This window comes from Phyllostomus hastatus, unplaced genomic scaffold (assembly GCF_019186645.2).
Source record: "Phyllostomus hastatus isolate PE091 unplaced genomic scaffold, TTU_PhHast_1.1 phas_scaffold_501, whole genome shotgun sequence".
In the NCBI taxonomy this organism is placed as follows: domain Eukaryota; kingdom Metazoa; phylum Chordata; class Mammalia; order Chiroptera; family Phyllostomidae; genus Phyllostomus; species Phyllostomus hastatus.
In genome coordinates this window covers 52,158,349-52,177,551 of record NW_025334033.1, presented here as the reverse complement: position 1 = coordinate 52,177,551, position 19,203 = coordinate 52,158,349, and the positions used below count along the sequence as shown (strand labels likewise).

The following is a 19,203-nucleotide window of genomic DNA, read 5'->3' as shown; positions in this document are numbered from 1 at the left end:
GGGCCCAGAGTTTACTGTCTAGCTCTAGCAGGTATAGTTCAAGGGCCTGTAAGCGTGTCTCCTGTAGTCTCCATGACAACCCCACGAGGAAGGTGCTCGCATCACAGCCATCATACAGGTGAGGAAGCTGAGTGTGGGGAACTTGGTCTCCTCATCTTGGGGTCACGGCTAGCACAAGGTGGACATGGGTCCAGGAGCGTGGCTCTGACGCCCACCTACTACCCAAGCTACTCTGTGGAAATCACTGTGCAGGGGAGTCCGTCTAACACCGGCAAGCACTCCGTCGTTAAAGGAAAGCGTATGCTCTGATTCTCAGCCCCACGCCCACCTCGTGAGACACGCAGAGCAGGTTTCGGTCTCCTGCGGTGGGTGAAGAAGCAGGGGTGCGGAACGGTGAAGGACTCACTGGGGTCGCCCTGCTGGGAAATCATCTCTCCAAGTCTCACCTGTGCTCCTCTCTGAGTGGCTGCCAAAGGGCTCTGAGCAAACCCCGAGGACAGGCCCCTGGCACTGGGGCCTCCCAGACGCGTAGAGGCCTAATGTGATGCGTGGGGTGGCAAATGGGGAGGGGGAGAATCAGAGGGCCACAGGGGCCTGAAATGGCGGTCTCTACAAATTAAAAACAAAATTAAGAATGCAGCGTCAACAAGCAGAGCTGTTTCTGAACAAGTCGTTCTGACCAGTTTTCTGCTCCCTGCTCAGGTATGCGTGTGGCGGGGAGGGGAGGAGGGAGAACAAGCTGAGGAAAACGATAGATAACAGAGGCTGATGGGTGGTGAGAAAGGCATGAAGCCCAAGAAAAGCCATGTCTGGGCCCGAGGTCTTGAACTAAAGGGACACAGGCAGCTGCCCTGTGGTTACCAGTTACGGGAGGAACGCAGTGTACCAGGTCCCCCTGGAACAAGTTCTGCAGTGGGAACTCTTAGAACTAGCGGGCCTAAGAGGTTTCTTCCGAGCCCTCATGTCACGATCAGGGGGACTGACCGCCAAGAGCATGTGTACCTCATTCGCCCCTGACCTGGAGGTGGCTGGACCCGCCTGGTGCCTACCCCTTGGTCCCCCTGAGCCACAGGTGAAACAGCCCTCAACATTGGGCCTCCCTTCAGGTGACTTTGTCTTTTAACTTTTTATTTCAACGTCATTCTAAGTTCACAGGGAGTCGCAGAGCAAAGGGACAGGGAGGTCCCGTGCACCCTTCATCCTGCCCCTCCCAGCTGACCTGTCCACACAGCGCTCTAATGTGACCGCAGATACACGCGGGGTGATGGGTGCTGAGACGGACCGACTCAGGGGCAAACAACCCGACCTTTTTCTCTCAGATCTAGTCCTATGCCCCTCACTGCCATAAACCCAAACACATACACACACACACACACACACACACACACACACACACACACAGCCTAATCAGCAATGGTTTCACTCCTGAATATTGCTAGGATCACAAAGCCAAGCCAATCAATTGTCTCAGCCGGCCACCAGTCCCCAAGAGATGCCTAGGTTTTTCATTGCATCATTTAACCCTCGACATCCTGAATTTTCCCCCCATCTTCCAGAAGAGCAGAAATACTGCCCTGGGGAGAATCCGGTACCGAAGATAGTGTTTCTATCTCACCACCGTTCAAAAGCCTTGTCTGTGCTAATGCAAACAGACACTCTGGAACACTTCAGAAGGCAGGTCCCCCTCTTATGTGCACCCCCCGGGACCAGCGTGGTTGGAGCAAGCGGAGGAACAGCCAGGGCAGGCAGGGACAGCCCGGAAAGGGAGAGGGGAGAGCATGACACATGAGGGAAATAGTCACAGGAGAAACACCAGTTTAGCAATGAAATTTGGCATCGACTTCGACAAAGCTCTTCACCGAACAGAATAAAGTTCCTGGGAAGGTTTGTGCACATCTGAATAAGGACGCACCTCGTTTCCCTTTTTCTGGATGGAGCAATGTGGAAGCAGGAGGGACGAGAGGGGGTGTTTATTGTTGGTACCTCCAACTCACAGAGGAGAGTGAGGGGAACGTGGGGCACCTGGTATGTTCGGTGCTCCTGTGGCTCTCACTCCTGTCCCCTGCCTCAGCCAGGAAAGAAGTGGCTTCTTAGCAGGGAAAGCAAAGGACAGGGTTCAGTGCTTTGCAACACAGAGTCCCTACACAGAGGCTCAGGAAGGGTCGAGGGCACAGGGACAGGGGGCCGCCCACGAGAGGACGCCTCTTCAGGAACTCCAGTGAGGCCCACTCGGCTCTCAGATGAATCTGTCAAGGGACCATAATGAGAGAGAGGAGCACAGAGCTGTCACCGGCTGTCTTGACAACACCCCTGTGGCTTCCCAGCCAGGACTGTCCTGGCTTGCTCTGTGGGCAGAGCCCAACTGGCGCCCCCCCATGAGAGCATGGGGTGGAGAAGAGCACAGGGGTGACCCGGAGACCCAAGCACAAGACTGTCCATTGCAATGTGGGCCAGGGCCACAGGGGCTGACAGAACTCTGCTTCTACAGAGCGGTCATAAGCCAGGTCTTCTTCCCCGGACGTAGGACTGCCGACGGAAGCCTGGCTCACATCCTCTGCTTTCCCACAGTGGCTGAAAAGCCCCAAGTTCTTTTCAGGTTGGGGGTTTCCGGATATGCCTGATCTCTGGCTTCTGAATGGAATAGCCCCCCTCAGAGGATGAAGCTGGAGGTCTCGCTGACATTGGACTTCGTTTCTCGACATTTAGGGAAAACAGCCTGTTGTGAACTGAATGTTCGCATTCCCCCCAAGTCCATCTGCTGCAGCCCTAATCCCCAGGCTGATGGTATTTGGGGGTGAAACCTCGGGAGGTAATTAGGCTTAGATGAGGTCATGCAGGTGGAGCCCCCACGATGGAATCAGGGTCCTTAGAAGAAGAGGAGGACAGCAGAGCTGAGCTCTGACCCCAGTGAGGACACAATCAGAAGGAAGTCATCTGCATACAAAGAGCGGCCTCACCACACCCAGCCACGCTGGCACCCTGATCTTGGACCAGCCGCCAGAGCCGTGAGAAAATAAATGTCCGTTGTTTATGCCACCCACTCTATGGCATTTTCTCATAGCAGCATGAGCTAACTACGACATAGCCCCTTAGTGGGAGGTGTGGGGATCTATTTTTATTTTTTACATACACATATTTTTATTTTTAGAGGGAGGGGGAGAGAGGGAGAAAGAGGGACATTGATGTGCGAAAAAAAAAAGCATCAGTTGGCCACCTCTGCATGCCCCCAACTAAGGGACCTGGCCTGCAACCCAGGCATGTGCCCCCGACAGGGAATCGACCGGATAACCTTTCACTTTGTGGGAAGATGCCCAACCTCCCGAGCCATGCCAACCAGGGTGGGACCTACTGTTAGTGGTGTGACACGAGGAGTAACTGCTCTGTGCTGAGCAAACAAAAGCCTAACGCATTGGACAAAGGGCTGGCACTTTATATGCATTTTATCTTCCTGACAACCCTATACAGAAGGTTCTAGAATTATCCCCAGGAAGCAGATGGGAACATTGAGACCATTAAGGGCTCACAGCTGGGAGAATAGGATGCCGGCATTTGAACCCCAGCTGCTGGCCCCTGTGTGCACACTCTCACCCGCAGCTCCGTGCTGTCAATGGGTGCCTAATGGGTGCCTAATGGGGAGGCACCCATTAGGGCGAGAGGGCAGGAATGATCGACCATGATCTGGGCTGGCCAAGGGGGATGAAGTGCTGTCCACACTCTTGGCCCATGGCTGGAGGCCCACAGAAGGAATCCCACCATGGAGATGATGCGATAATGAAGGGGGGCCAGCCAGGGGCTCCAGGAAGAGGGGGAGGCCAGCCACATGAGAAAGGCTGCAGAGAAAAGTTGCTGAAGACATAAGTGCCACCTGGACAGGAGAAAGGACAAATGCACGAGGACTCACAGGCCACCGAGCGTGAAGCTCTAAGAGGAAGATGCCCAGGGACGGGGGAAACGAGCCAGAGGCCCAGAGATGGAAAGTCGGCTGTCTGGTGCCTCCGCCGACCCCGTGGAGCCGGAAAAAAGGGCCCGAGTGAAAAGCCTAGAAAGTGCTCAGTCAGTGAGTGGCAGAGAAAAGGCCAGGTGTCCACAGGGCATTCCGAATCCTCCCGTCTCAGGGATTCCTGCCCTTCCTTTCCAAGCTGGAGAAGGGAAGAGCACTCCAGGAGAGCCAGGGCGCGTTGTGTGGGCCATCTGGCTCCCACACTCCCCTCCCCTCTACTGCTCCCCAGAGAACCAGGCGAGAGAGCAGCCAGAGTGCAGCACGCAGAGAGCTCAGACTCCTGGCCTCACTTTGCCTTGACTTTGCTTGACCTTGGTGGCCAAGTCACTCCTCACCTTCTCTGGTGAGAGATCAGGGAGTCCTCGACCCGTTCTCTCCTGAGCACAGTGAACCAGGGGGGCTTTGAGGTCCCCGTGTGCACAGAGCCCCAAGCAGAGGGAGAGCAGAGGACCAAGGGACCCGGCCAGTCACAGATCAAAGGGGCAGAGGGGGGCTTGCGAATGAGCTCTTCAAGGGGAAGCCGGCCCTCCGCATTTCACAGGCAGGACCAAGCGGGGTGGATCCTAACCCCCCAGCCCCACCCCCAGCTCCACCAGGCGGCAAGGGGAACTCTCCAGCTGCTGGTAAATTGAGCCATACTCCTGTCTCCGCGTTCTCACCTCCAGACTGGAGGAGGAGAATTAATCTGGGGAGTTACAGGCACACAGCCCCTCCAGGCCCTTGGTGAACCGAGGACCCCAGTCTGCTGCGGGGGACTCTTTTCTGAGCACTGTCAGCTGACTCTGGCTTCCAAGCCTCAGCCCACAGTTTCCATCTCCGCTTTGTGAACCGGCTCCCCTCCCGCCCCACCTTCCCCTTTGCCGAAGTTGTACAGCAGCCTGAAAACGCTGATGGCTTAACTGGTTTAATTTTTTTTCCCCAGCAGCCCTGAGGGGTTTTAACTCTTTCCTCCTGCAGAAACCCTGCTTTTGGAGTTGAATGTTTAAACTCTCACTGGGAGACTCATAAATATTCGGAGTCACTCTCTCCCTCTCTGTTTGATTAGGAAATGAGCCTTTAACTCAATGTAATCCCCAAGCCATTAACAAAAAAGCCCTCAACAGCTCCACTATTAGAATTTCACTCTTAACCCGCTGAGGATTGAATTAGATTAACATAACTACCCACAATCTGAGTTTATTTTCTGTGCCAGATAGAAATGTGTTTTTTCAGGAAAGGCGAGAAGGGGGGAGGGAAGGGTGGGGGGCGAGAGCAGGAGGATAATGAAATGTAAAAATAGAGATAAGAAAAAGATGGACAGATACAGGGCCGAACGAAGTGGTAGGGAGAAAGGGCTGTGCGTGGTCTTTGGTTTAAAAACCCTGCCAGCTGCCATCTTTTATTTGTGGGGTGTTTGGAGAGACCCCAGCTATGCCAAATTGTTTGAATTACAGGAGCACTTTCCACGTATTTGCGATTCCTTCTTCCTCGAGATTGATGGTCCTGCACCTGAGCCTGCTGCATTCCAAAGCACCTGTTCACTGGCGCCCACTGTCCCCAGTTTGGGAGGAGGCCGGGGCTGGGGCTGGGGCTGGAGGGAGGGACACATAAAGCAACCGTGCATTGACATTCGGAGAAATAAACAACCACAGGGATGGAATGGGTTAGATTTTGCAGACATGAAGTCACAGGCAGCCCCATGACCAATTGCATTTAAAAAATCAGTTGGGAAAAAAGATGAGTTTGATGGGAGCTCAGTCCACATAAAATTAATCATTATTGAAGCAGAAACTAAGTAATCAGAGGCCGCCTTATGCAAATGTCTTGAAGTTTCCCCCAATTGCATCTCTATCACTAAGCCTAAAGAGGCAGGGAACCACATCCCTGACTCCAGGAGGAAAGCCAGGCCCTCCATCACACTGTCAAACAAGCCCCCTCCCACCGAAAAGCATCCACAGGTAGCCAAAGGAGGGAGCAGTCCTTGCCTAAATGTTCCCACAAATATTCTTCTCTCTCAACTGCTAACACTAATGGGAACATAGAACTTGCTCAAAAAGGAGCCTCTCCCGCTGCACTTGACCGTGGGCCAGCAGGCTCCAGGGTGCGTGCTGAGGAGCGGAGGGAATGCTTTGCTCTGGTGTTAAAAGGTTAAAAAATGCCACGCCTTCTCTAAAAAGCCACTGAGATCTGAAAGTCCTAGGATAGTTTAATTTTGCAAACAGCTGACTGCTGTGATTTCTGAATGCAATGTCTCAATCACTCGATTCACTTGAGCTTTAATTAACAATAACCCACCAAATCCCACTTCAGCATTATTATGGGGAACCTTAGCAGGGCATGTTTAGCAAAACAGAGTCCTTGGAAGAGAGAAATGAGAACGCTGCGTGGATGGTAGGCTCAGCGCCTGTGTCTTTTTCCCTTCGTTTCTTGGATGTTACTTACCATACTAGGTTTTAAATAGTGACATCCCCCGCCCCCTCCACGTTCCAACACGCTTATTCTGAATTTCTCCACCAATGAATGTGGACTTCCTACCTGAACATGCGAAGTTTACCTTCTAATTTCTTACTCCTTCCTGATGCCCAGTCTCCCCTCCAAAATAGTAAATGAATGGGGCCAAGACAACAACAGCCCTAAATAAAATACTAGTGAACACAAAGAACCAAGGGAAGGAAAGCTGACATTTACAAAGGTCAGAGTTAAAGCGAGATCCCATTGCCTCTAAACATGTGGGCCCCCGCTGTTCAGCTTTCACCGAGCTGGATTTGCTGCTGAGCTATTTTGTCTTGAATCAAAAACAATCCAGACATACCTGTTTTGTTTAATGTTTTTAAATTTCTGAAATACTTCTGTGTTAGGATATTGTTTTCCAAAAAACATCAAGACATAGTCCTTAGCAATGATATAGTACGTGGCAAGCACCGTGTTAGTGAACAGAAACCCAGGCCATTATTAGACTTGTAAAAAGAATGAGGTACATTTTAAAAGTTGTATATAATATACGTTAGGCATCATCGCATTTTCTTTTTCAAAATTCAGGGCTACCATTGCTTTGTAAATAACACAGCAAACCTCCTCGAGTGCAGGGTTGTTGTAACACTATGCATTCTCCAGAAACTAAAAGCCCAGATGTCCCACAGGAGGCTTGTGGTGTGTCAGGTGTGTGACCACCAGACAGCGCCTGGGGGCTGCCGTTGCTGGGAGCCACCAATGTGCTCACAGGAGCCTGCACTCTGACCCCCTGAAACAAGCTCGGCTGTGACAAGAATTGCGATATTAAGTTTCTTCCCTCAGGAAGGATGCAGAGATGCACGAGCAACATTCCGGCACCTGGCTTCCCGCTTTCAGAGCCTCTTCCTCCCCCCAGCCCCCGCCCAGCCCCCTCCCAAGGCCCCCTTTCAGGGTGAAGAAAATACACCTAATGAGTGAGCCAATGGAAGCCTGTAAGGTGAGACAAATCCTCGGTCTTGTCTGGACTTCTCAAAGCAAACTCACTGGGGGGCGGGGGGAGCGGGGGGGGGCGTCATTTTCCTTTGAGGCACTATAGAAAAGCTGGCTGCAGGGACTGCCATGAACCCCCCGAACCTGGAAGCTCCCAGGCTGAGCCCAGACCTGCCGGCAGCCCTCCATCATCACCTGTCCTGCATGCGTGCACCGAGTGTCCCTCTGTAACCTTCCCGGCTCACCCAGAGCCTGAGCTGCCAGCAAATAAAAGTTTTCACGCTGGGAGACATACCCACCCCGCTGAGCCGCGTGTAAACTTTCCGTTGCCCTTTTGATTTACTTACTTTTTCTCAGCGAAAACAAACAAAATAAAAGGGAACCCACTGATTCCAAATGAGTTTGTGAAACTGTCCCACCAGCCATTCCCCGTCCCTCTGACCTTCCCATGACAGTCTGCAGAAGGCACCGTTTCCCTCTCAGCCACCCAGAGATGCTGTGCAGTGTCGGAAACCGGGATGAAAGAGCAGGCATGGGGAGATATTTTTATCCCTTTAAAACAGACAGAGAGAGAGAGCACGCACGCCAAAGAGAGAAGGGGTGGGGTGCGTGTAGGAGAAAGGACAGGAAGGAGCAGGGCGGGTTCTGGGCAGAGAAGGGGAGAGTTGTGGTACTCACATGCTTGAGGCCGGGAGAGGACGGGGCCGGTGGACTGGCTGCCCCTCAGGTGTTTCCAGTTGCTGATGACCTGCTGCTCGGCTCCTCCGGCACCAGCTGACAGTCCCCTGTCTGTGTCTCTTTGTGACTAAGGACACAGTACTCCCAACCTATAAATAGATCCCGACTCCGTGATTGATATAACAGGCAGCTGACAAAAAAAAAAAAAAAAAAAAAAGAAAGAAAATTCCCACAACCATAACCAGGTCTTAAACGAAACAGCAAAAAGCTCTAGACTCTCAACTCCACCGAGACCCATGCAGATGACAAAGCCACTGATGGGTGCTGGGAAGGGGGCAGCAAAATACACAGTCAGGGGGAGGAGGGCCTGGGGGGAGGACAAAACCAGGGAGGGAAAGAGTGGAAGACGGTTACTTCTCTAGTGGTGGACCAGTCATCGGGGTCACCAGAGAGCCGATGGCTGATGGTGGGCTGAGAGGGCAAGGGGAGGAGCGGGGGCAGGAGGCCCTGACCCCGCCAAGGAGTGGCCCCCAGATCCCGAGCCTGTGGCTCCGTCAGGCTGGAGTCAAAGCCCTGACTTGGGGGCTTTCGTCAGCACAAGTGCTTTCCACGAAAGTTTCCACTCCTCCTGCCAGATCAGGAGGAAGGGAGGGCGCGGGCAGAGCCTTCCTAGCGTGGGGGGCCAGGCAGGCTTCTCGGGGGACCCATCGCAGCATGTAGAGGGGTTTTAAAAGGCTCAGGGGTGACATTAGTGACAGAAGAGTGGCCCAAGATGGAAAGGCCTTCGGGGCGTTGGTGTCTCCACTTTTTCCAGAACGATTACCTAAGAGACTAAATTGCCTGAAAAAGTGTCTTCTTGGGGAAAGGAGCCCCGGTCTTTGGGGTGTGAAGAGTCTGTAAGAAATGCTGCCTGCCCCGGTTTCTGCAAAGGTGGGACCGCTTCCCTGGGCAGGCCGGCCCAGCTCTCTGAGAGCTGAGCCATGGCACCAGGTTTCCAGAAGATGGAAGAGCTGCAGAGAAACAACGGAAGTATGGGCTGCCCCCAGCTGACCAGGCGAGCTCCCAATCACCCCTGGGCCCCCCGTCCATCATCTGGAGACCCATTTGCTTTGATCACACAAGGGCCATCTGTGTTGATGATCTGGGTACACGTGCACACAGATTTAGGTGGGATTTCCGGTGATGTTCCCCCTTCTGGAGGGGTCGTGGGACCAGCCCCTAAAGTTGAATTTCTTCTTCATGTTAGATCTAATTCTTCACTCTCCGGGTTAATAGAAACTGGGAGAATGGGGCGGCACCCAGGCCATCGAAGTCAATGTGCTTTTAGTACATTAACTTCGTAAGTTAACACGAAGACCAGTGAACGTTTCCACGAGCAGTGGAGGTTGGGATACAGCCTCCAGGAGAGGAAAGACCCTGTATTTGTCTTATTCACCATTGCATCCCCAGTGCTACCGTGATACTTGACACATAGTGAGACTTTCCTGAATGTGGATTGGCTGACTAACCGATTAAATGAATGAGTGAGTGAGTGAATGAATGAGTAATGCCTAAGGCATGCGCCATTTGAATCATTCCTTTCTGGAGTCATATTCTCTCTAGAACCGTGTGTATCCTGAGTGTGGCCCACAGAAAAAGAGAGAATAGGGAGTGGGACTTCAGGCAGATTTAGTCTGGCTGACCCATCACTTGCCCATAGCTTCCTCTGAGAGCCGCTGTGCTCTGGGTAGCAGGCCAGTGCGGCCACTGAGCCCTGCCCCTACTCTGGCCTGAGCACACACAGGGTCCTCGGTGAGTTTTGCTGCCGGGAAGGCAGACAGCCCCGCCGAGAGGGCTCTCGATTTCCCATGCTGGAGACTGAGGCTGTAAGGCCTTCTGCACGCATTCACCGTCCACCACCAGGCTCCTTCTCAGGGGAACACTTTTCTCATGCAAACCGAGGACTTCCCTTCATTATTTGCTTTCTTTTAAAATTCTCCAGCTGTGCCCACTGGGAGTCTCCCTGAGCCCTCCCTGGTTTCGGCCAGAAATCAGGCACCAGTCTTTCCCTCCCCGTGGCTGCAGCCCCTCCTAGGGCCACCCCAGCCTCTACTAGCACAGTGTCTTATCTGCAGGAAGACCTCTGGGTGAATGGGTTGAACCACGCCACTCCCCCTAGAAGGCATCCTCCTTAGAAAGCCCTGTGGGACCCTGATTTAGGCTTTTTACCTCCAGGCGGGCCTCTAAATCATTCACAGTTTCAGCTTCAACCCTCCCAGCTGAACCAAGCCTTGGCGTCCACAGCCCTGCGCATTTAGGAGGCTCTTCATAGCTTCACTTGCTCACCTTAAAGCCCTCCAGCAGAGGCACGACAGACGCCCCCCTCACAGTTAAAGCTCTGATGTTGGATCAGGACTCCCTGGGTGGGAATCTCGCCTCTTCCGCTCGGTACTGGGGAACGGGTGCGAGCCCTTAAGCTCTCTGTGCTTCCGTTTCCCTCTCTGCAACCCCTGGCTTCTAAGAAGCATCTGCCTCCTAGGACTGTCACGATGACAAAATGAGTCAATGCGAGGAGACGCACCCGGCACCTGAGACATGACCCCCAGGTGCTCCAGGCCGTATTACCAGCCCGCAGGCATGCGACCTGTGCCCCTTCTGGAGGTGGCCCCTGCCTATCTTAGCCATGGTACTTGGGCTTGCTTTTGTTCCTGCCTGAAAGCTACAGGTAGTCCTGGCAGGGTAAGTCCCTGCCTCTAAGAAGTGCTCTGGCCTGCAGAGCTTGGCCAGAGGTCAAAGGTCAGAAAGAGAACACTGTGTGGAGACTTTTGGGGATTTAGTATGTGGGGATTTAGGGGCAAGTAGGGCAGGACAGGAAGGCCTAGAGGACCCTGAATCTCTCCCCTGGCTGCCCAAAGAGCCAGGTTCATAACAAGCTCAGCCCTCCCTCCATACCCCACAGAGACACTCTGCCCGCCCCGAGTATTCTGAGTATTCCAGAACACGTGAGTACCGCACCTTGAGCCTACCCTTCTGCAGCTTCCCAGAACGTGGCTTTAAGAAAGTGAGGAAGGTGTCGCTGTGACCACAATTATTTAACCCATTATTCCCTGGATTATGAGCACTGCCTCCTCCTTCAAAGGTGATTTCAACTCTGGGACTTCTTGAGTTTTCTGTACTAACTCTTTTTTTTTTTTTTAGCATGCATGCAGTATAAACTGTTTCTTTTTATTGTAAAATACTCATACCATCAAGTTCACCATTTTAACTATTTTACAGTGTACAATTCAGCGGCATTTAAAATACTCACAATGTTGTACGACCATCCCCACTGTTTAGTTCCAGAACGTGTCCACCCCCACCCCCCCCGGAGGAGAAAGTGTGCCCATTAAGCAGCTACTTCCTATTTCTCCTGCTCCCCAGCCCTGGAGAGCACCGATCCGCCTTCTGTCTCCGCGGACCTGCCTAGTCCGGACACTTCACACGGATGGAATCAGCCCTCTCAACCCCCCGTGTCTGTCCTGTAGAAACAAAGAGCCTGACCATTTCGCAGCCCTGGTTTTCCGAGGCTCACCGGCTCTCCATCTGTCTGGCCCACCCCTGTACTTGCCCCCGTGTCTTGGCGTGAGCCCCTGGCCTAAAGATTGGATGACTGTTTATGGGCACCCACCCACTGTGTGGTTTCCCCTGGGCTTCCTTGTGGCACCCTCACTGCCCACCCAAGGGGAGGACTGTTCAGTTTCCCAAACTCCACACACAGGGGCTTACGACAACAGACATGTATTGCTTCATGCACGATTCTGGAAGCTAGACGTCCAAGACCCAGGGGTGGGCAGGATCTGCTCCTTCCCAGGGCTGTGAGGGAGGATCATTTCCAGTCCTTCCTCCTGGCTTCTGCTGATTTGCTAGGAAACTCTGGGGTCCCTTGGCTCAGAGAAGCATACCCCCGATCTCTGCCTTCACACTCACCTGGTGTTTCCCCTGTGTGCATGCTGGCCTGCGTCCAAAATCCCCTGGATTCGGACCCACCCTCGTGACCTCTTCTTAAGTCAATCATTTTCAAAGACCCTATTTCCAAATAAGGTCACATCCTTAGGTCCTGGGGGTTGGGGTATCAGTGTCATTTTAGGGGGACACCATTCACCCCATAACATCCCCTTTTTACAGAGGAAGCAACTGAAAGTTCAGGAGGTTTGCACTCAGTAGGAGACAGAGCTGAGTGCGTGTCACCGGGAAAAAGACACGGATGCAGGGAGGGGAGACCTTGACAGCCCCTCTTCGTGCCATTGGACGCTGGCTCCTGCCCTGGCTCGTTGCCACTGGCCTCCCTTTGGCTTGCTCCAGCGTCATTAGTCCCAGCACATCAAGGTGACTTTACACTGTTTACAAGGGCCACTGAAGGTACAGTCATCCTGCCCCCACCAGCTTATCAACTCATTTACCTTTCAGAGCTCCCTAACAGGCTGCCACCGGGAGGGGTGGGCAGGGACCCGCAGCCCAGGAAGGGCCTGCGTTCATGTTATCTGGAAAGAAAAATCTATCTGCTTGGGAATAGACCTAAATACAACACATCGGTGCAGCTAGGCCATTAATCATCCTCCACCAGGACACGGGAGACCAGGGCGCAGCCATTGTGAGCGCTGGCTTCACACACAGGGGCCAGGTGGAGGAGCCGGGGACGCTGCCTGCTCCTGCTTCTGGAGGGCATTCCACAGGGACGGAGCAGCAGTAACACGGCGCCAGGCCAACGGCACCTTACTTGGGAGGAGGAGATGGGCGGGGCAGCCTGACCCCGTCCTAGGGGGTCAGGCCTGGAAGGAGGTGCTCTCACTGGAGCAAATACCCCCCCTCCCACCACCACCAGCACTGGGTGCAAAGCACCTTGGAACCAGGAACTCAGTTTGCCAGGGAACTGCCAGGCCCAGCAGTTCCACACGTGTCCACAATGCCCTGTGGGGACCCTGTACTGTTTTCAGAGTGAGGGGAGGTGTCAGAATAGGGGAATAACAGGGACCTAAGGCAGAACCAGGTCAACACATCAAAGGCCTCCAGGCCCCCGGACCCCCAGGCCCGATGTTTTTTCCATTCTTTACCCCAAGAGACCGACCCTCCCCTGCTGCTGACCAGCCTGCACTGCATCCCATAAACAAGCCGTCCCTGCTGGGTGCATTCCTGGCTCTGCTGCCTTCCCAGTCTCTCTTACTTAGTTCCTATTCATTCTTTGCCATCCAGCTCACATGTGATGCCCCACCTGTCCACTCTGTGCCCTCTGGGGTCCTGACTGCTGGTCTCCCCACCCCACAAACAACACATCTGACCATTGTTGATGCCGCCTCCCAGTTTGCCTTGAGTCGTGTGCTGTCTTCTCAGGTGCATGCGCCTCACAGCACAACAAAGCAGTAAAATGGGAATAAGTCACCATGCACTGAGCACCTACTGCGTGCCAGGGTCTGTATAAAACACCTGCTCCACACTGCCTTATGTAGTCCTGACAGCAGCCCTAATAGACAGGGGTGATTCCCCCAACTTATCATCATCATCCAGGAAACACAGTCAGAGGAGTGGTGCCAGTGGTTTGCCCGAGGTCGCACAGGGGGTACGTGGTGGAGTCAAGGTTTGCATCCACCTCCGCCTCACTGGAAGGCTGGTGCTCCTGACCGCTGTTTGACCCTCTCTGCTACAGCCCCCTCCCCACGTGGCTCTGCCCATGCCAGGGGGTAAAACCCAAGTGCTTTGCCTGGCTCTAACCTGTAATCCTGCCCCAGCCTGCAGTGCTGGTCTCACGTCTCACCATGTCCTGCAACGTGGAGCTTTTCCCTCTGCAACGTTGCGTTCCTCTGCCGGGAACACACCGTTCGGCCTTCCAAACCCAGCTCCAAGGTCGCCCCCCTGGGAGCCTTTCCCCATCTCGGCCACACCTTCGCTGCACCCCTGTAGGGCCTGTGACACAACACGCTGCAGCACTCTGCACAGGGCGTTGTCGACACGTGTCCTCGAGTCGGTCTCCAGCCTTGGAGCATAGCCCCTGGAGGGCAAGGACTTGCTTTTCTCATGTTTATATCATTCTCCATCCCACCGCCACTCAATGCCTATCGTAGGTCCTGGCATTACAGTGACCAATAAATGTTTATTGAATGAACAAACGAAAGCGAATGAATTAGGAAATACAGAGTAAGACAGTGACGAGTGAGGCAGGAGATCAGGAGGGGTGAGTGAGGAATGAAGGATCCCTGGGGCTGCTGGGTGAGAGCGTTGAACACGACCCACCTGCAGGGGGCGCCGTCACCTGCAGCTCCCAGATCACACAGGTCGCACCCTGGCAGCAGCCCCCAAACAGAACACACTTAGGAAGGCAGAGACCCTCTTCCGGTGGGGAAAAAAAGAACCGGCCAATCGATATGAGTTGAAAGGGACTTTGGGAAAAGAGGACGTGGATGATAGCTATGGAAGAGGAGCCGAGCCAGTTTGGCTGCAGACGTGTGACTGGGGTCCTCCCCGCTGGCTGGCTGGCTGGGCCCCTCACGAACTCTGACGGGGGACAGTGTGCCACCTGTTTTCCCAGGCCCCGCTACAGGTAGAGGTTGTCATGTGCCCCCGTCAGACGAGACTTAAAGGGGAGTCTGTTGGGGGAGAAGGGCATTTGGGCAAGATTTTCCTCCATGGTCAAAAGAGAGAGGGAGAGACGGGGAAGGAGCTGCGGAACTCATCTTGCAGCCCTGGAGGAAGAAGCTTGGAGAAGCAAAGCCAGTCAGTGTGCAGAGGATGACGGGCACGGGAAAAAGGCTGAGGCTCAGTGGCCTCGGGGACCCAGCACACAAACCACCCCTGGAGCACGTGCCCTGGTGACAGGAGGTGACGCATGTTTTCATTGCTTAGATCACTAGTACTTATTTTTCTGTTACTTACATCCCAAAGCATTCTAACTGATGCGCGGGGCGGGGCGGGGGGCGGGGCCATGCTAAAAAAGGCAGTGCCTTTGGGGAGCCAGCCAATTAATGTCAACCGGATGTAAATGAGTACAACAGGCCCGAGCCCTCACAGGCTAAGAATCCCTAAGTGCAAACATTAGTACAATAATGCTAATGGTGTGAGTTTGGTTTCATATTTTTGGTGATTCCATTTCTCTCGGACTTTAAATATGATAAGTTGGCACCGTCTCCCCTTAGTTTCAATCCACTACCCCCCACCAAAGGATTAGTCTTGGGCCAGAAATAACACCCTGCACATCCTGGTAGCACTTCACAAAATGATTTTCCATTAGTTAAATCACAGTAGCCCCCACGCAGGTGGGACAAGGTATGAGAGTGGCCAAGGCACAGGCGGCAGCAATGAGGTCACTGTCTGGCTCTAAATCAGTCGGGCCACGGAAAGAAGTTTCCAGAAGGGCTCCTTTTGCACCTGAGCGCCTATCTGTGCCAGGCACTGTGCTGAGCACATTACCTGGGTTAACTCCTCCGCTCCTCCCAGCAACCCTCTGAAGTGGAGATGCGGTTCTCGTCCGCATTGTACAGACAAGGAAACTGAGGCAGGGGAAGCCCTGTGGCAGTCCCACCTTGAAAGAGGCAGAGCTGGGTTGCAAACCACGTCAGTCCCAGACCTACACTCCCCTCCACAAGCCTTTCTGGAAAGAAGAGAAAGTGGTTCTGTGCTTATGAACCGTGTGCCTCCAGGAGGAAGCCCAGAGCCCTGGCAGGAGCTGAGCAGCCCGCCAGCTCCGCTAGCCTCTCACAGGGGCTCTGCCGTCCTGTCCTCCTGCTGCTAACTCCAGGATCCGACTTCTTCTCACCGGACTTCCCTCCCAGGGCTGACACCCATGGGTTGTGGGGGTGGGGAAGGGTCCTGTCGCCTCCATGAGGACTGCATGAGGCTTACTTAATAAATAACCTGGAACTCCACAATCTTTCCCTGTAGATCGCTTGGTATTTGCCTTCGGTAGGTTCAGAAGTAATTAAACCACCATGCAACCAGCCTGCAAACCTCAGGAAAGGCCCCGCGCTAAAGTAAAGCCTTACTAATTACCAATTCAGACAAACGAGGGGAAGGATGAGGGAAAACTGAAAAGAACTGTGGCTTTCCTTTTAAAAGAAAACAAATTTTTCACATTTCGAGTACTTATAGTAAATCACAGCAAACATTAATAGCAGCCAAATGGAGTTCTTGCTGAGTTTGTGTGAATGAATAAATAAAACTAATTTTAATTAGCATATTCCTTGTATACAGATATCTTCTGTTAATGCTCTTTGGAGAACTTGCTGTTTGAAGGTTAAACATGCACTTGTCTGCCCGGCAGGCGTGCAGGGGAACCAGCGCTGAGAGCCCACAGCGGGCTCCTGCGCACTCTGCGCAGGCAGCCGAAGGTGAAGGGATGGACGGATGGGGTTCAGGGGCTGCCCTGGAAGCATCTACGCATGCAAGCAAACGAACGATGATACACTGGGCTAAGATTTATCAGAAATACGTAAGCAACGTGCTGAGTGACCACAATCCACGGAACGACCGACTCTCCCTACGAGGAGGTGAAAGAAGGCTTCCCTGGGAAGGGGATGTTGGAGCTGGGTTCTGAAGGATGAGTAAGAGTCTGCCAGGAAAGAAAAGGCAAGGGTGGACCAGGGGCCTGGCGGTGGTGCTCCAGTGGGCAACTCAGCATTCAGGCGTCACAAATGGTGAATTGTTCAAGTAGAAGTTTTCAAATAGACGATTTAATGCAGAAAACACTTTAAATCTAGGAATCCTCTTAATACAGAAAAGTGCCAAAGGTAATAAATACCCAAATACTTGCCACTCAAAAGAACAAATGTTAACCTTATGTCATTAGCTACAGGGGTTTTTTTTTTTAAGAAACAGCATTTATATCAAGACACTGACCCTGTCCGTCAGGTGTCCCGTCGCCTCCTCCAGTGGCCCCGCCCCTCACCACCCTCTCCAGGCAGACACCTCTCCTTTCTCCGCCGGGGGCCTCTGCTCGGTTCCCTGACAGTCTGAGCTCACCTTGTGGGCCTGTTCACTCGGCTCCCATGTAAGGTCATCTCTGTACGAGAGGTAGCAGGAATGTCTTACTTACCACGGGACCCTCCGTGCCTGACTTATACGAGGTGTTCCACAAATATTTGTCGAAGAAAGATAGGAAAGGAGGGAGGGAAGAGAGAGAAGGTAGCAGGGAGGGAGGGAGGGCTTGTGGGTTGGTGCAGCTTTTCAGAGACAGAAACAGTCTTCCAATGAAGGGACCATACCAGGAGAAGGGACAGCAGTTCGGTTTAACTCCACAGATACTTCTGGAACGCCTCCAATGTGCAAGGCCCCAGGGGAGGCACAGGACAGGCCCTGCCCCCGAGGACCTACCCTCCAGGAATACCCCGTGTCCCTGGGAGCAGGCCCCAGGGTGGGGGTGGTTTGGGGCCTGTCCGGTGGGTGTGAGAAATCCAGCCAGGGTCAGGCCCCTAGGGCTGGAGACAAGGGTACCGGGGCCTTGTCAGTCAGTCATCCTGGAGCAGAGGTGGCTGGGCCTGTGGCAGGTCTGCAGCGGGACTAGGCTGCACGTGGTAACCAAGGAGACTGAGCAAGGTGAAAGTGTGACAGGCACATAAAGGACATCGACATTGAGGAAAGGTGACAAGTTACACATTAAACCGTGGAATGGGAGAGGGCTGGACCTGCCCCACAGCATATCCCTAAAGACCCAACTTTGTGCTCACACAGAAGAAAGCCCCTCCCTTCCGGACATCATTAGCATTTCCCTTCCAGGTACCGCTGGGCGTGAGGCTCTGGGCTGGGCGTAGGAGGACTTGGTAGCAAGTGGCTTAGGAAGAGGAGCCAACGCTGGCCCCTTATCCTAACTAACTGCCCTTCCCCGCCCAGCCCACTGATACCATTCACCGAATAGGTGTTTGCTGAGCACCGGCCTGGGGCCAGGCACTGGGCTGAGGACCAGGACAAGGAGATGAACAAGCCTTCTTAAGAAGGTGAACACGTGAAAGGACAAAGTATAATACAACAGACTAAATCCTAAGGCAGAAGTAGAACCAAGTGCTCAGAGGACTTGCCTCAAGGTGTTGGAAAAAGTTTATGAAGAAGTGAGATATTTGGGCTGGGTTTTGCAGCCTGAAGAGGAGCTTGCCAGGAATTAGAGGCAGACGAGTGCTGTATTCCAGGCAGACAAACAAAAGGCATAGAAGGTCCTGGCGCACCTGGAGGAAAAAAGGGGAGATGGGGCAGGAACTGGCCCCCGTGCCTAAAACGCTCAGTCTTGCCAGGTGGGCTCCTTCTTGTCATTCAGATCTCAGCTTCATGGTCACTCCTCCGAGAGGACTTCCCTGGCCACCCTCCGGTCAGAGTGTCTGTAATTTACCTTAAAAGACCCTGGCGTGGAAGTGGGATACGCGGTGTGTGTGACTTAGGTTAAGCTGTAATCCCGGGGTTGCTAGCGTCTCCACCAGGAACGCACAGTGCAGGGCGAGGGTTGGAGGTCACCCAGGAGGCCCACGGTCGGAGCATCTGGTATTTGTGTCCAGATGAATAAACCACTCTTGGCTAAGCAGCATAAGTGAGTGTCAGCAAGGGGGTTTTTACTGGTAAATTAGGAATGGGCTCTCCTAGGAAGTTTGAAGTTCTCTGGGAGAGGGTACTGTGGGCGCCCCAGCCCTGCCCATCTGGTTTCACTTGCGTCTGGGCAGCTGGTGTCCCGGCGACCTCCCACTGCAAGTACCAGTATTTTTTCTCTTTTTTGCCTGTATTTTCCACCACCACTGGAGCTTGCTCTGCTGAAAGCAGATCCATCCAGGAGAGTTAGTGCTCGCGTCCAATTCTCAACCAATAGGAGGTACACCCGTCTCCCAGTCCTTTGGTGGGAAGATTCCCACGTTCGCTCTGCATGGTGTCTTGGGGGTCCTCAGATGGATTAAGGTCCACCTGTTCATAGCCAAGCCTCTCTCCTTATTATACCCTTTGCTGCCTTCTCTCCGTTCCTGCTTTAGTTCCCTAGTCCCTCACTGGCACCTCCTGAAAGCACCTCCCCAGTCAAACAGCTGTGCCCAAGGTCTAGCTAACATGCTTTGGAAGCATTCTCCTCCCTCGCATGACAGAATATAAGAGTCCAGTGGAGTCTGCAGGTTTTTACCCATTGGGGTGATGCT

The 19,203-nt window shown here is 53.4% G+C and overlaps 1 protein-coding gene across 2 annotated transcripts in view; it reads right to left on the bottom strand.

Moving 5' to 3' along the window:
- The window catches only part of ESRRB (estrogen related receptor beta), a 167,686-nt gene extending 150,568 nt beyond the window's left edge, over positions 1-17,118 (bottom strand). Inside the window, exons 1-2 of one of the 2 annotated variants that reach the window (XM_045823474.1) lie at positions 17,063-17,118; positions 8,099-8,288 (exon numbers count right to left, since the gene is read on the bottom strand). In XM_045823474.1, coding sequence (XP_045679430.1) covers positions 8,099-8,100 — 2 coding nt within the window. In that variant the 5' untranslated portion in view covers positions 8,101-8,288; positions 17,063-17,118. The remainder of the gene's footprint in view (positions 1-8,098; positions 8,289-17,062) is intronic. The other variant, XM_045823475.1, reaches the window with a different exon arrangement.
- Between the last annotated feature and the right edge of the window lie 2,085 nt (positions 17,119-19,203).